The 18,435-nt window shown below is 38.1% G+C and overlaps 1 protein-coding gene across 1 annotated transcript in view; it reads left to right on the forward strand.

The window, feature by feature from the left end:
* The first annotated feature begins 2,437 nt into the window (after positions 1–2,437).
* The window catches only part of LOC126092520 (menin), a 49,172-nt gene continuing 33,174 nt past the window's right edge, over positions 2,438–18,435 (forward strand). The window contains exons 1-3 of the mRNA XM_049908146.1: positions 2,438–2,855; positions 2,934–3,086; positions 3,290–3,532. Of these exons, the coding sequence (XP_049764103.1) occupies positions 2,438–2,855; positions 2,934–3,086; positions 3,290–3,532 (814 nt within the window). The remainder of the gene's footprint in view (positions 2,856–2,933; positions 3,087–3,289; positions 3,533–18,435) is intronic.

Raw genomic sequence — 18,435 nt, forward strand, 5'->3', positions numbered from 1 at the left:
GGATGATTTTCATGTGTCTGGGCATGCCAAGTGCACGTGCACAATGATAGCTTATATAAGTGGATGCTGGAGTCCACATTTGCATGAAAATGACATTTATTGGACTCAAACGGTTTGCAGATTGCAGGTTTATCTTGTATAGTAGAGAAGGAAGACAGAAGTGCAAAACAACGCAGAAAAAAATGTGGGTTCGGAAAAAGCATTATGTGGTACAGAATGGGAGTTTCACGCACTATACAAGGAGCTCAAGGAAGGGGAAACTGCATTTTATAAATACTTTCGAAAGTCGAAGCACCAATTTTTTTTATTTGTTACGTCAAATTGGACCATGAATTATTCAAAGGAACACAGCGTAATGAGCTGTCATCATTTCCTGTGAAAAATTGGTTTGTTTAAGTTTAATTGCTAATCTAGTGCAAATTTTTGTGTAGTAACCTTATCTCCCCAATATCTTTCCCTTAAAGCTTTATAGGATATCTTTATGGCTTGTATTTAGCTTTTAATACGACAAGTGCCTTATTTGTACTGGGGTTAGCTAGTGAAACCACGTAAGTATCGACTATTGATGATTGTAAAACATTTTCACAAACAATCCACAGTGCTGCATAACAATTAATAAGCCTCCCACTGACACATATTTAAGAAAATAACTGTAATAAATTATTTGACATATACATCACAAAGAACTCATTTTGACACTGATGCAATGTTTTAAGGTTTCAGTCCATTTCTTTATGAAACATTACAAATGCCTAACAAGATAAGAATAAATTCCACTTACTAATAGATCTGATCCTACCCTAGGCACTTTTTTCACTTTAAGTTACAGCTACATTGTAATCCATTTCACTGTAAAATATTAAATACGGTTATTGCTGTTGTGGACTTCAGTCCTGAGACTGGTTTGATGCAGCTTTCCAGTAACGCTGCATGCCCTCAGGAAAAATTACGGCTGTAGTTTCCCCTTGCTTTCAGCCGTTCGCAGTACCACAACAGCAAGGCCATTTTGGTTAATGTTACAAGGCCAGATCAGTCAACCATCCAGACTGTTGCCCCTGCAACTACTGAAAAGGCTGGTGCCACTCTTCATGAACCACACGTTTGTCTGGCCTCTCAACAGATACCCCTCCGTTGTGATTGCGCCTATGGTACGGCTATCTGTATCGTTGAGGCACGCAAGCCTCCCCACCAACGGCAAGGTCCATGGTTCATGGGGGGTTAAATACGGTACCGGTGTGAATAAAACTCCACTTCATAAGTATAGCAGAAGACAAGTAATTTAGTAGACTCGAGTCGTACAATTCGAACTGCTGTCTCACAGCTTCGGTTAATCTTTCGTCATTAATTACTACATTATAAATATTAACGAAAAAATTTATAAGAAATGACAAAAATAACGAACGACACACAACTTATATCAAACACGAAAATCACGAGGAAAGGAAATATGGAGATGTGCGCATGGCTGTGTAGCGGAAGGAAATGTGCTTTGGAGTCCCTGATCAACAAAGGACAGAATACACCAGCCATCAAAACTTTCTTCCTGAGATACCTTGACGGTGGCGTAATGGTATGGGCAGTGTGGATGTCGCGATTTTAAATGCAATACAGAGTAGTTTAACCGGACAGGACGTGATGTGACATGACGGCCAGTGTGAATTGTCCTTTAAACCCTCCCATTTCCCATCTCCACCCACACATCCCAGGAATCAGGATGTTCAGTATGTTCTTCACAGCATTGCCTCCTGTAAGTGCACAAAAATTTGTGACTACATGATTTTTTCCGGCTTTGCAATCATTTCTTTTAGATTTCGTTGATGTGTCATAGTAGAATGCTTTGACGCTACTTCAATTCTGTCTAGTGTGAATCGGCCTAACGGCAGCTAGAAGATGAGGTTTCTTTGTATGCTGATATGATGACATAAGTTTACGTTTTTGCACATGCTGAAAAAGCTGCTGCGCGATATCTTTTTTAATACATCGAGAATTAGATATTATTCTGTTTGTTGGTAAAAATATATGGGTTGACGATATTTTGACTGTATTAGACGCATTTGTTGATCTACACAAATTAAATGTACGTATTCAAATTTTCCATGAGGCCCAAGGAAACTTTTATAGCGTACTTACTGAACCAAAAACTGGTATCATATGTGAGCGCCTATATGTGAATGACAGAAGTGATTCATCTCTGCTCATGCATGTTTGACAACAGTCGAATGTACTAACTTTAACCTTGACCTCGAACGTGCGTAAGGGACTACGCTAGTCAGTGGCTTTTGAAAATCTGCAATATCCGAAATAAACTTTAAAAAAATTATTTGTTGTGTGTAATGAATGTACTGAGTATAAGATACACATACTGTCACTAAACAATGAGGTGTGAGTACATTTATGAATGACACGGCGTTAGTTTATAATGCCGCGTAACTGCGACATGGCGGGGTTTCGAGAAGTTGATCGGCAACAGTTCCCGCTACAAGATATTTCTTCAATTGTCGGTTTATTTAAACAACAATTAGAAAGTTCTTACGAGCCTGATTTAGCACTGTTATCCATAATTGTTGGAGCTGTTGAAAATTCATTAACATGGAATCGAGCATTATCGGCGCAGAAAGAGACCGAAAATTTTACAGAATTCAAGTTGCCTCCTGTCGAATATCACATTGTAGAAGCATTGTATTCAAAGTTTCACGCTATAATAAAAGGCGCAGTCGATCTTTCACTATATGGACTCACAAAATTTGCTACACGGGATCTAGTTAAGAAAGTGTCTGATGTCATTTGGAATTCTCTGACACGAAGCTATTATAAGGATAGGGCGCACTTGCAGAGCTTGTATAGTTATTTGACGGGTGAGTTAGTGGTGAACGTTTCTGTTTATGCGACATTTCACTGCGAAATGTGTTAGATGTTTACATTATTACTTACAGGAAACAAACTGGATTGTTTTGGAGTGGCGTTCGCCGTGGTTGCCGGTTGTCAAGTTCTTGGATTTCGTGACGTCCACTTAGCTCTGTCAGAAGATCATGCTTGGGTTGTTTTTGGAGAAGGAGGAAAAGAAACAGCCGAAGTTACGTGGCATGGTAAGTGTTTACCTTCGTACATACTATAAACTAATCAAAATTCCGCATTGAGTAGATGAATTGTGACATCTCGTGCAGTAACGTTTTCCGACTATTTTCTTTTAGTAACCTGTCAATTTACACTAAATGGCGTGTTACCAATTGACGGAGAATTGTGATATTCTCTGTGATGCTAGAGTTGTCATTTTAATTAATTGTTGTAGGTAAGGGGAATGAAGACAAGCGAGGGCAACCAGTTGGACCTGGTATTGGATCAAAGTCTTGGCTGTATGTAAATGGACGTCCTGTGATATGTACTAGGCCAATGGAAGTTGCAGCTTTAGTCTCAGCAATAAATCCTAGCCTTAGTCCAACCACAGAGGCAATGGAAATAGCTTTGTTGCAACAAGAACTGCTGTGGTTATTGTATGATCTGGGACATTTGTCTCATTATCCAATGGCTCTTGGTGAGTGAATGTTTAATACTTTTGTATCTATGAATTATGAATAACAGTGTGTTATGTACAATGCTCAGTGATGTGTCTTGCACTGTTTCATAAAATATTTGTAGATGTAGTTGGTGAAGTAAAAGGGGTCGCTGGTTTTCTAATATGATCCACTGTAAGTGATTATATAAATGTGATTTGCCAGTACTTGTTATAACCTACTTGTGAGAAGAAACACATTTTTTAGGAATGATTGATGTACGGTAGGCCTAAATTGCGATTTATGTTTATGAGTGAGACTGCCTCTTAAGAGTCATTCCATGTCAAATCAACACACCTATTTTACCTCACCCTCTTAGATTTTGCTGAAAGTTGGTATACTTATAGTGGGCACTGAGACTAAGAAAAATACCAAATTTCAATTTTTTATCTCAAACCATTCCTGAAATATGGTTATGTAAACTTTTCAAAAACCAGCCAAAAATGTGTGAATGGACTTTTTTAAAATTGTCCTAGGAGCCGCCCTAATTGAGCTAGAGAACTGGGAAAGGTGTCATTTTGCATGCTCTTTCCAGGGATATACAAAAAAACATAGCTTCTAATTAATAATCTTTTTCAAAATACTAATTAATATTTTGATTTAATTTTATTTTTTTTTTACAAAAAGTACATAATTAATAATTTTCAAAATATTTCCATAACTACTTCTTACTATTGTAAATCACATGGCAAAATATAAATCTGGGATGATGATGGGTTCATTGTTAAAAAAAATTATTCCGGACTCTTGTTTTTCACTAACGGCCCTAGTTTGACCAAATTGACCCTTAACAAACAGGAATTTCCTTAAAATATACTGAAAGGTAAGTAAAAAATATTACAAATATCAAAACTTCACCTTATTAAACCAAAACTAATCAGCATATTTTATAATTAAGTTGATTGCTTATTTTAATTTCATACAACTTCACTAACAGTATATTAACCGATATAGGCCTAACAAAAACAAGAAATTGAGCATTTAACTACAAACTGAAATAAAGTATGAATAAGTACAAGTATTTACATAATAGTTCTGGTCCATGATGTTTGAAATGGAACTATTAAACAAATTAAATATGTAATGCTTGTTTTTGAGTAACAGGTATCTGTACATAGCTAAATTCAACACAATAGGTACTAACAATAATTTTGAAACAACTTTCTATAAAATATACATTAACACTAACCTGAGACAAAAATTAAGTTTTGAGTGGAAAGCAGTTTCCCAATAAATTGTCTTGGAACTTCACATATTACATTTTAATAAAGCTGACTGGGTTTGGTTTACATAACTTTCATTAATAATGTATCTTCTCCCTGTCGGAGTAAATGGATTCACTTTTGTGAGAACATCCACAACTGAAACCCACAGGACATCTGCATGTGCAGGAGAAGAAAATGACTTAGCTGGTCCACATGGATGAAGAAAAGTTATTTTCACTTTATCAAGTTCTTCTTTTTTTTTTTTTTTTTTTCCTTCTTCTAAATTGTACCCAAGCCACCAGTTTCTACCATATACAGTGGTGACATATGACATAGCCTGATACATCTTGTAACTTCAGTTTGTCTGGTGATGTAATTACTTCCCTCTCCCAACTCTGCATATCACCTGAGAAGTATGTGACTATTAATTTTGATGTAGTGTTGGGAATGAAAGTGTGAAATTGCTGTGTTCCTTTGATTGTCAATGCCTCTTCAAGTCTGCTTTTTAAGAATATTTCTGAAGCAGTGTAGTCTTCTTGAGTGGAATATGCAAAATCAACATTTGTGATATTATCTACTGCCCACTCAAATAGATCTCTTGCGGTTTGGATCTGATTTTGGTATGGCCATTGCAAACTTGCACAAGCTGCCAGTCTCTTTACTGAACCCCGTACTCCATCACAAGGCCCTTTCCCATGTGCTGTGGCCGAAAAGTGCCACTCAGCTTTTATGTTGAAGTCTTCCTCATGAAGGCAAAGGTTCAGGAAGTTTTTCTTATTTTTATACTGAACGGCAGAACTGTCAGAATAATAGTATATCTTTTTTGGAATCTTTTGAAATTTATTTGTTAGATATGAAATTAGCTTCTTTTGAAAGGTGTAAACCACAGTTGTATTGTGCTCCAGGCAGTCAGAAACAATGACAAAGCTCATATGCTCAATTTTGTCTTCCTGTTTGTAATATATAACAAAAGGATGAATGGTAATCTGTTGTCCTGTCCAGTGGGAAACTCTGAGCTTCATCCTGTAGAACTATACTATAATTTTCTGAAAAATCACATATGACAACAAATTCAGATTCCATAAGGTTTTCTCTTGTGGAGTTAAGGAATGTTCGTTGTTGCTTGGCAATGAAGTCGTGCCGAATCAAAGGCGACATCTTACTACAAAATAAATCTATGAATTCTTCAGAAGTTTTCTGAACAATTTCCAGATTACATCAGTCAACTGACATCCACTGTCAGAACTGAACTTGTTCAATTAAGTTTTCATGAAAAGAGTCTTTTAAAATTTTACGTATGACAGTTTCTCCTGGGCAGTATTCACAATTTCCCATGTTGCAATCAACTGATGATGGGTTGCAAAGCATTTTTGCAATGCACTGCTTATAATTGTTTAAGCTGCTGTTTGTTACTGTATTTAGTTTGGCATTTTCTGTCATTAATTTTATGTTTTGGTGAGTTGTGCACACGCAGCCAGTGTATGTGCCACTCCGGCCAGCTAATACACAATGTTTTGGTCTCAATTCAGCAAATTTAGAGAAACCTATTTTTATGTTAGAAAACTTGTCTTTAAAATGCTTGTAAGCTTCTTTAAGGTTACACAAAATAAGTATTTTTGATATTTTTGTTTTATTTCCACTTGTTTCTGTAATTGTCACACAAATTTTAATACCTGGCATTGCCCTGCTAACTTCATCATTTTCATAAAATGAATGTACAATTTTGACCGTTTCTGTTGGTAAACACTTTCCTGGTTTTGGGTTTGGACCTTCCATGAATCCTTTCTCTTTCAAAATTTTTTTGGACTGCCGAACAATGTAATTAGGGGCATTAAAGTTTCTTTTAAGATTTTCAAGAACGGATTCATCAGTATCAGTATCTGATGAAGAAGTTTCAGGACCAACAAAAAGTTTACGTGTCATTGATGAGATTTTCTTCACTTTTGTTTTGGCGTAATACCTAGATGTTAGTTTTCTCTTGTCAGTTGGGGACTCACCTAGTTCTTGAAGTGTTGTGTTAAATGTTTTAACAGCTACTGAAGTTGGAGTGAAGTCAGGGTCTTGGTCTCGGATGATTATCTCTGATCCAGAAGATTCTTCTTCAACACTTTCATCACTGATGGGCTCTGGTGTATGTTTCAATTTGGTTACATCTTTCCTACATTTATCACAAATCTTGGCACCACTTGGTATTTGAGGAAATAATTTGGGCATCCATGTTGTGACATTTCTCAGTTTTTTTCTGTCTCTAATAAAATGATTTGACTTTTTCAACGGATTACAACATTGCACTCTTACAGCACTGCAATTTTTACTTGGTCCCATATTTATACAAAAACCACTTATAAACTGTCCTTCAATGTATAGATTTACTTGAAAATGAACTATTAAATATAATAGATACAGACAGGTCAACATAGAGGTAACAATTGATTTGCACTAAAACCACAGTGCACAATAATGCTGTAGACGCACAAAGCCTTAGAAGGTAAAAATGCAGACTACATCTTGGCTCCAGTCTCTGAATTATTGTACAGACATCAAGCCCTATGTATACGGTCCTCTACTGACATACTACCTTAAAGGTCAGTTTGGTCAAACTAGGGCCGTAAGTGAAAAACAAGAGTCCGGATTTTTTTTTTTTTTAACAATGAACCCATCATCATACCACATTTATATTTTGCCATGTGATTTACAACAGTATGAAGTAGTTATGGAAATATTTTGAAAATTTTAAATTATGTACTTTTTGTAAAAAAAATTTAAATCAAAATATTAATTACCATTTTGAAAAAGGTTATTAATTTTTTGTCTATCACTGGGAAGAGCATGAAAAATGCTGCAAAATGACACCTTTCCAAGTTCTCTAGCTCAATTAGGGCAGCTCCTAAAAAAGTCCGTTCACACATTTTTGGCCAGTTTTTGAAAAGTTTACATGACCATATTTCAGGAATGGTTTGAGGTAAAAAATTGAAATTTGGTATTTTTCTTAGTTTCAGCACCCACTATAAGTATACCAACTTTCAGCAAAATCTAAGAGGGTGAGGTAAAATTTTTATTTAAAGTGTGTTGATTTGACATGGAATGATCCTTAAGTGACTGGAAAGCATTAGGTAATTACTTCAAATATGTAATCAACCCATCAATAAGTTCTACAGAAGAGAGATTGAATCAGTAATTTTTGTCAGTCATCTTTTAAATAAAAAATGACAAGCAGGTAATTACTTCACTTTGTCCTTTCCAGTGTTTCATGGTCACTGGCCAACATGTACAAAACAAGATAGTAACTGTTCTAGGTTATTTCGTGTGATCATGCAATGGTTAAAGTATTGGTTTAAAACCAGGAGGAGTTGAAATACCCAGCTGGCCATCTAGATTTAGATATTTGTGAATCAGTAGTATGAATGCCGAGGAAGCTCTTAGTGGGGTGCTAATGCATGATTCCTTCCTTTTCTCGTTGCAGATTTTATTTCATTGTTATTGGGGAAAATTGCAATGAGCCCCCAATGCTTTGTGAAGGTTATTATTTTTGTGGGAAATTACACTCACCTCCATAAAGCTACATATACATTTATTTAAGTTAATATTTTCAGCAAAATACTTTCACTGCTGTGATACATTCCAGTGATTGTTTAATCTGTGTTGGATGTGTAAATTTTTTGAAACTTCGTACTAAGTTTAAAAGCTGTAAACAAGATGTATTACCATTGTTTTGCAAATAAAACTAAGGCACCAAAAGCAAAAGCTTTCAAAAGCATTTCTGTGAGGCTGCAGACTTGTATTGCTATTAGAGGTCTCTGTCTTAGCTCCGTGTAGCAATATCGTAAACCTCAATCATGATCTCTGCTTATAGAAGAACGTTGTAGTTCTTTCAGAATGTAAATAACTTAGGAGCAAACAAGACCACAGGCCAAATAATGGAATCAAAGTGTTGATCTGTTGATGGCCACACACAGAAAGAAAAGAAAACTTGGTAGCTGTGTGTGTGTGTGTGTGTGTGTGTGTGTGTGTGTGTGTGTGTGTGTGTGTGTGTGTGTGTGTGTGTGTGTGTGTGGTTTTTTTTTTTTTTTTTTTTTTTTTTTTCCCCTTCTGCATGTGCCTGTCAGTGATGCCACACTTCTGCTATTTGGGATTGGTATCCTTTACCCTATATTATTTATAGGCCTACTAGAAAATACCTATTCCGCCTTGATTGACATTTTGTCTTGAACACTTCAAATTGTTTTTTGTTAATGCACATACGATATTATTTAATAGCTCGTGGGTGAAGCACAGGTAGTAATCAGTAGTATACGTTAAGATTTCTGTAACAAAATTAACACCAGGAAAAATGCAGACTTACATGTTTGTTATGGAAAAGTTAAATTTATTTAACATTCTGTATCTTCACGTGAATGTGTTAATGGTAAGTCAATGGTGGGATATAAATTATGGAGAGCGAAAGGTAACAACTTGATAACAGAATACACATATATACTTGTGCAACATGATTCAGTGTACCCACAAATAATGGAGGTCACATATCACAAGAGTCCCCTGGCATGTGATGGTTATATGGGCTATTATAATGGTGTTTTATATGCTTCAGTGGTCCCATTTTGGTCCGAAAAATAATCTTGGTATACTATGGTGTCTGCAAGAGAAATGGTGGTGCACAAATCATTATATCATCCCCTTGAAATTGAATGAACCCGTAACTGTAACACCTGGTGTTCACCTGTTCAGATACTTGCTGTGCCCTCTGTCACGGAAAGGCAAACTCAAAAGAGGAGGGGTCTGTTAAGTATTGGCAGTTCAAATATACAGTGAATGGTGATACCCCTTATTAGCAGCAAAGTTTGTGATGGATCATCATGTGCACTCACAAGGGAACCTCACCATCGCACCCCCCTCAGATTTAGTTATAAGTTGGCACAGTGGATAGGCATTGAAAAACTGAGCTCACATCACTCGAGAAAACAGGAAGAAGTTGTGTGGAACTATGAAAAAAATAAGCAAAATATACAAACTGAGTAGTCCATCTGCAAGATAAGCAACATCAAGGAGAGTGTGAGTGCAGGAGTGCCGTTGTCCCGTGGTTAGCGTGAGGAGCTGTGGAATGAGAGTTGCTTGGTTCAAGTCTTCCCTCGAGTGACAAGTTTCCTTTCTTTATTTTCGCAAAGTTATGATCTGTCCGTTCGTTCATTGACGTCTCTGTTCACTGTAATAAGTTTAGTGTCTGTGTTTTGTGACCGCGCCGTAAAACCGTCAGATTAGTAGACGAAAGGACGTGCCTCTCAATTGGGAACCGAAAACATTTGATCGCAAGGACATAGGTCAACCGATTCCTCCACAGAAAAACACGTCTGATATATTCTATACGACACTGGTGACGGCATGTGCGTCTGACAGGAATATGTTGTCGACCCACCTAACTTGTACACTTGGCGAATAGGCAAAAAAATTATTCTACTTTGCCCGATTTAGGTTTTCTTGTCGATGTGATAATCACTCCCAAAAAAGTGACGAAAACATAAGAGTTTGTCACATAAACTGCAACAAATGAATGCAACAGTTTCACAGTCGCACAGTTTTCCCTGTGCTCTGTCAAAACATATGTTTTTAACGTTTTCAAATTTTTCCGTGCATAGACCGTCAAATCCTGCATATGTCCAAGCAAATCTGAACATGTCCTGGAATTTTGGAGAGCGAAGTAGATTATGTGTGAGTGCCTGAACTTTGATAATTGGCACACGATCACATAAACAATACTGCTCTGTGTACCTGTGCAGCTTCGCAAAATAATTGTCTGAATATAAAAAATTAAAAACTTTTCACACAATGGAAGACTCGAACCAAGGACCTCTTATTCTGCAGCTGCTCACACTAACCACGGGACCACAGCACTCCTGAAACTCATATTACCCTTGATGTTGCCTACTATCTTGCACATGGCCTACTCAGTTTGTATATTTTTCGTATTTTTTTCATAGTTCCACACAACTTCTTCCTGTTTTCTCGAGTGATCTGTCTTCAGTTTTTCAAGGCCTATCCGCTGTGCCAACTTATAACTAAATCTGAGGGGGGTGCGATGGGGAGGTTCCCTTGTCAGTATCTATGCCTAGAGAGCTCATTCAACATGTTGAAGAGGCTGTTGCATCAGCCGTTGAGTGAACAGGGTGCATCCAGCTGCAGATTGTGGTGCACGTGCCCATTGTCTTGGCACTGAGGACATACAGGGGCCATTCCAGTGACTGACAGAGAGGTCTGAGAAGAGCAGCATTGCTCATGGTCTTAGAAAGAAATTCAAAACCTAAAACATTTTCCTCAGAACTGATTGTGGCCAACTGGTTCTAAATCAAGTGTAAGGTTTGAACCAGCGATTTGGAAAGTTCTGTGCCGAGCTTGGCTGCAACTACTTAGGTTTGTGGCATAGGATTGAGAACTGTAGGGTCCCCCAAAATACGCCAGTGGTGAACCATACATTAGAGGCTGCAGATAGCTGACAATGTGTGGGCTGCAAACAAGGCATTTTTTTAGAGTAACTGATTCTCCGTCAGTCCAAATAATGATAGCTGCAGTAAACACTGAAGTAAGGGCCAAAGATATGGCCACCATAGGTGATAGTATTAATATCCTATTGTTCAACTGCCAAAGCTTTCAGAATGAAGTGCTTCTGAAAAGCAGTGGAGCTAATATTTTTAGGTACAGAAAGCTGGTTAAAAGCCGAATTTGAAAACAGTGTGAATTTTGGGGACATTTAAAATGTGTATCAGAAGCGTAAGTAAATTGGAAATGGAGGGGGTGTATTTGTTGCAGTCGACAAGGATTTCAAATCCATTGAGATAGAAATTGGAAGAAATTGAAGCTGAACTTGCAATTTTATCTTGCTGTTGACCACCAGACCGATACCCAGATGTAGCCAGAAACCTTAGAGAAAACCTCATTTCATTGTATGTAAGTTCCCCAGTCATACTGTCATCATTGGAGAAGACTGTAATCATCCAGGAGTCAGGTGGTAGAAGTGGTGAGGTTGCAAGACATCTTGTAAAACAATTTTAAATGTGTTCTGTAATTTAGAAGACCAGTCATGATGGAAACATTTGATCTGATGGCAACTAATAGACCTGACATCTTTGAGGATGTCCATGTTGAAGCTGGTATGAAACAGCAAGTGGCAGTTGTTGTAACAGTGTTTACCAAAGTACGAAGGACAACTAAGACAAGTAGAAGGAATTATATGTTCAGCAAATTAGTTAAAGAGGTTGTAATGTTCTGTCAGAGTGAAGAACTATGAACATTTAGCTCAGTACTGGACCATGTAGAAAAACTATGACTCGATTTCAAAAGGGTGATTGACCTTGCACTGGTTAAATAGATACCTAGTAGAAAAGTTCAGGTGCGAGGGACTCTCCATAGTATACATTCACTGTAAAGAAACTAGTAAAGGAACAGAGACTACAGCATAATAGGAGTAAAACAATGCATAAGGCAATAGAGGGAGAGATCCTAATGAAACACATTTTATTGTCAAGAAGACAATGAGTGACTCCTTCATTGACTATTGTAGAAGAATATTATTGGAAAATCTATCACACAACCTGAAGAAATTCTGATCAAAGATGAAGGTTGTCATTGGCATCAAAGTTGTGTTCCTCTATAAAGGAAAATCTAAGAATATTACCCCAATTTAATTTTGTACTACTGCAAAATGAGTGCTGTAGATATTAATGTCCATAGTGTGGAGAAACAATTGAAATCACTGAAACTGAATAGAACTCCAGAGTCCAATGGAATTCCTACCAGATTCTGTATAGAATTTGCAGTTGAAACTCCCGTTTTTCAGCTGTAATAAGGTCCCCTTCTCTTGGGGGGGGGGGGGGGGGGCACCTGTGCTCAGTAGTTGGAAGAAAGTGCAGATCACACACATCTACAACAAGGATAGCGCTCCACAAAGGTACAGTCCAATCTCATTGACATCCCTCTGTTGTAAAATCCTAGCGTATAATGAGGTATCTCAGACAGAATGACTGCCTTTGTGACAACCGACATGGACTGTGAAAACATAGATCTCGTAAAATAACAACTCAAGCTTTTCTCATTTGACATACTGAAAATGATAACTTAAGACAGTCAAGTAAGTCCAGTATTTCTTGACTTCCTAAAAGACTTTTTTGTTCAAGGAATCTACAATAATTGAAGTCAGAAAAGGGGCTAAGTCAGCTGCAATTTCAGCATAGAAACTGACAGGGGTTCCATTGGGCCCTGGAGCTGTGTTCAGTTTTAATGTATTCGGCTGTTTTTCAACATCTCTGACACTAATACTTATTTCATTCATCTTTGCAGAGTGGAAGGAGTATGAAATTGGGGCTATTCTCTTGGGGCTTCCTTTGTAAAGGAACATTTGAAAACGGAGTTGAGCATTTCGGCTTTTGCTTGTTACCCTCAATTTCAGTTCCTCTCTTATTTGCTAGAGACTGAACACTAACTTTGGTGCCACGAACAGCCTTTACATGCCATCAGATTGTCTTTGGATGTTGTGAAATATCATTTGATAATATTCTGCTGTGGTAGTCAGTGAAGGCATCACACATTGCTATCTTCACAGCCAAAATCATTTCATTCAGCAACTCTCTATAGCCTACGCTTTGTTTTACATCCAGTAATCTCTGTTTCTTGAGAAGTTCCTCTACAGTGAGTATACCAAGGAGGTAAAATTGTGCACATCACATAATGAAAAAATTGTGTCATCTTAGTACTGCAGTATCAACACTCACAGTTGGAATTGGAATACAAATGCCTGGGTGTAACAGTTTCTGGAGATAGGACATAGAAAAATCCCATAAGCTCAGTTGTAGGTAAAACAGGTGGCAGACTGGTTCATTGGTAGGGTACTAGGAAAATGCAGTCAAGTCTACTAAGGAGATTGCTTACAAAACACGTATGCTACCCATCATAGAATACTGCATAAGTATGTGTGACCCATTTCAGATAGGACTGTCTGGGAATATTGAATGTAACCCATGAAAATAAACACGATTAAGAGCAAATCAAAATAGTACCAAAAATATGATGTATATATCATCTGCTATTGTAGTAAATACTAAATTACAAGTTTTCACTTAGTGTGATTTTGTACAATAAAAGAAACTAGTTTTTAACTGACAGTAGACAGACCTACAATACATTGTTCTGAAATAAATTTTCATTACTCATTTAACACTGTTTGCACATGAAGATAATTTTCGTCAAGTTTCCAGAGTATGTAAAGTTATGTTATTGTCATTACGTATCGCATCTGCCACATATTGTGTGTGTGTGTGTGTGTATGTGTTTTAATTACTTGCAAATGCATTGTCAATTAAATTAGTGTATTGTGGTATCTCTACATCAAGATATATTTTCACTCTGCAGCAGAGTGTGCACTGATTTGAAACTTTTTGGCAGATTAAAACTATGCCGGACTGTGACTTGAACCCAGATCCTATGCTGCCTAAACGTGACAATTGCTCTACTGACAGCTAAGCAGGCACAACTCAAAACCTGCTCTCATAACTTTACTTGCACCAGTACCTTTCTGTTACCTTTAAAACATAACAGAACTACTTCTGTATACTTTCCAAGACTAACATTCCTGGAATAAAGGATATTTCAGAAAACTGCCTTAGTAGACATGGTCTAAGCATTGGAAAAAAACCTTACAACTGAAGAAGTATTTTCAGTCTCTACCATAATGCTCAGTTTCAGTTGTTCCTCCAGCAGGGTTGTTTGTAGATAGGACATAGCTGCTGCAGAATGATAATTCATTCTGGAAACAATCCCCTAGGTTATAGCTGAAGTTAGGAAGGTAGGAGATGGCTGAAGGTTGGAAGATAGGAGATAGGTGCTAGTGGAAGTAAAGCTGCGGAAGCAGGGTGTGTGTCATACCTGGATAGCTCAGTCAGTAGAGCAAGTGCCCGCAAGAGGCGAAGTTGTTGGGTTTGAGTTCCAATCGGGTGCAGTTTTAATACGCCAGAAATTTTCATCTCAGCCATTTTGTAGTATGTGAGAAGCACCATTCATTAACTTCTTAGAGGTCACTGTGCCAATTTTTGTCTGGCAGATGCAAATTTTTTAATTGAGTACGCAGTCATTTGTCTTAAAACAAGAATGTTCCTAAATTCTTTTTTACATTAATCACCCCTTTACATTAGAAGTTCTGGGCTATATTTTTTTCCAGTGTTATAATTTGTTTTCTCTTAGGTTGACTGGTACTGATAGTGATAGGTATTACTCATACAAATTCTGGATATTGGTGATGTTCCAGTACTCTGTTTTCAACGTAACACAATTGCTGTCATCATGGCTGTCATTGTGCCTGGAAACTCCTGTGTGTACCATCTTGCTCTCTCATTGCCGTTAACAGTTTGAATGAGTCTTGGTATCTTACTGGCTTCTACCTGTCTTGTCGCAGAGACATCTACAGGTATACTCTGTAAACCATTGTGAAGTGTGTGGCAGAGGATTGTCCCATTGTACCAGTTGTTATGGGTTTTTCCTGTTTCATACACATATGGAGTGCAGGAAGATCGATAGAGAGAGAACATTGGTGCAACAGCGAAGGAAACATAATATGAGATAATAGGACAGAAGTTAGTCATGTCAGTTTATAATTTTGGTAATGAAAAGTCCTTGGTGCAATATAAGTTGGTGAGTGGTCAGTAGGCACATAAACAAGATTGAACGTTAAACTATGCATCGAATGATGTCCTTTTTCAGAGCTAATTGCATATTATACATGCACCTGCATGGCTACATCGTCTTAGCTGACGAAATTGTACTGGCACTGTATCATGTCTTGGGTGAGGTTTCCATATTTACTCCTCTCGTTATTTGTATTCTGTCTAGAATTTTCCATTACTATAAACTTAGGTGACAAAAGTTATGGGATAGCGAGAAGCACATATACAGATGGCTGTAGTATTGCATATACAAGGTATAAAAGGGAATTGTATTGGTGGCACTGTCATTTATACTCAGATGATCCATGCGAAAAGGTGTCCGATGTGATTTTATCCTCATGACAGGAATTGACAGACTTTGAATGCAGAGTGGTAGTTGGAGCTAGATGCATGGGACATCCCATTTTAGAAATTGTTAAGGGATTTAATAACCTGAGATCCACAGTGTCAAGAGAGTGCTGAGAATACAAAATTTAGGCATTACCTCTCACCACAGGCAACACAGTGGCTGATGGCTTTCACTTAACAACCAAGAGCAATGGTGTTTTTGTAGAGTTGTCATTGCTAACAGACAAGGAATACTGCATTATATACAGCGGAAATGAATATGGGGAGTACGACGAACATATCTGTTAGGACAATGTGCAGAACTTGGGGTTAATGTGCTATGGCAGCAGATTACTGACACGAGTGCCTTTCTGACAGTGCAATGTCACCTGCAGCACCTCTCGTAGGCCTGTGACCATATCAGTTGGACCCTAGAGAAATGGAAACTGTGGCATGGTCAGATGAGTCCTGATTTTAGTTGGTAAGAACTGATGGTAGGGTTTGAGTGTGGCGTAGACCCCTCAAAGTCATGGACCCAAGTTGTCAACAGGCTGGTGTGCAAGTTGGTGCTGGTGGCCCCCTAATGGTGCAGACTGTGTTGACATGGGTCCTCTGGTCCAACTGAACCGATCATTAACTGGGAATGTCTGTTTGGATACTTGTAGACCATTTGTAGCCTCTTACGGACTTCATGTTCCCAAAATGGTGGATTTTTTATGGATGACAATGCACCGTGTCACCAGGCCACAATTGTTTGCAATTGGTATGAGGAGCATTTTAGACAGTTTGAGCAAATGATTTGGCCAACCAGATCATCCAAAATGATCACAATCAAACATTTAGAGAATGTAATCAAGAGGTCAGTTTGTGCACTGGCAACACTTTCGCAATTATGTATGACTGTAGAGACAGCATGGGTCAGCCTTTCTGCAGGAGACACCCAACAACTTGTTGAGTCCATGCCACGTTCAGTTGTTGCACTACACTGGGCAAATGGAGGTCCGACATGATATTAGGAGGTACCCCCTGATTTTTGTCACCTCAGTGTACATGTGGCTCCTGTCTGTCCACCATTTGTTACTAAATCTGTTTCCCCCCCTCGTATTATCTATCCAATATCCCTCCTTATATTTTCCTTCTCACTTTTCTTACATACACACACACACACACACACACACACACACACACACACACACACACACACAAAAACACCCCCCCCCCCCCCCTTCATTACCAAGACTGCACTGGACTTGTGGTACCAAAGCATTGGTTATGGCCACTTCAAATGCATTGCACATTATCCATCTGTCTGACTGACCACTAGATTTTAGTTTAGCAGTATTTAACTATGAGAGTACCTCATTTTAGCCCCTCATACTTGTACTTTCCACAGTCTCTCTCTCTCTTTCATTGTTCTCTTTCCCCCTGCCACTCCACTCCTTCATGTCGTCATGTGCCACATGCAACTCTCCAACGTATGCAACAGAGTTCACCAGTGCCACAGTCCTATCCTCTGTGCATCCTGCCACTCCATGCCAGCCATCCTTCCATTCCCCCATTCTCCTCCTCCTCCCCCCCCCCCCTCCCAGTGTCCTTCCTCCTCCCATCCACCCCACCTGAGATGCATCCTCATAACTGTCTTGCTGCAGTGGTGTGTGTGTGTGTGTGTGTGTGTGTGTGTGTGTGTGTGTGTGTGTGTGTGTGTGTGTGTGTGTGTGTAAAATTCTTACTGTAACCCACTATGACACTTAAGGAAGTGCTTATTTTTGATCTGTGAAATAGTCTGAATATATGTGCAAAGATTCTACAAATCTTGTGAGTTTCATGTGTCTTTTGATGTAATCTGATTGTCATTTGATGTGTTTTATGTTCTATATCAACTTCAAACATATTGCGTCAAAGGCTGTACTTTGAATGCTCCCTAAATGCAGTTAAACATTTTGTCAAACATACAGTACATTGATGCCCTTACAATTTTGCATACCAGTTTCCTTACATGGCACCTACAGTGTTCAGCTTCATTCTGCCTGAAGAATTTCTTTGCGGTCAAATATTTTTTCCCTAAAAATATAAAATCTTGTACTTTGTTCTCTCCAGCTTCATGTTCACATGTCTTCACTTGCAGTCATTAAAATATGCCAGTCTACGTAATTTATCCCAGAAACCACAACTCTTTCTATGGTTTCTGTTTTATGTAGATGCCTTATGTACTGCCAACCTATTTGGAAGCTGTTGTCAGATGGTGCTGATGCTGTCATGCAGTCTGTATGCTTGAACACCATGCATATCTCAATGCTAGAATCACATCATTTTATGTATATTTTTTAATGCAGATCATCTGCTCCATGAAAGATTTGGTCTTCAGTCTTCACAACCTAGCATATCCATTCTACCTTAACATTTCATGGTGCTTTCATTGATTGGTTCTGGTGAGTTTTCTTAACATTATGGTCAGCTACAGACTGCAACACTACAAATATTCTCAAGTTGAAATAAGTGACCGTACAGTGACATCAAATATGTATTGCATAGTCCTTGCTCCAGTATCTTAAATTCTTGAATACTTGGTGCATTCACAATATACCTAATCATAGACAGTTGTATGTTTTAAATGATGCTATCAATATTCCTCTTTGCCTTTAATTTGTAATA

Source organism: Schistocerca cancellata, chromosome 7 (genome assembly GCF_023864275.1).
Source record: "Schistocerca cancellata isolate TAMUIC-IGC-003103 chromosome 7, iqSchCanc2.1, whole genome shotgun sequence".
Classification (NCBI taxonomy): domain Eukaryota; kingdom Metazoa; phylum Arthropoda; class Insecta; order Orthoptera; family Acrididae; genus Schistocerca; species Schistocerca cancellata.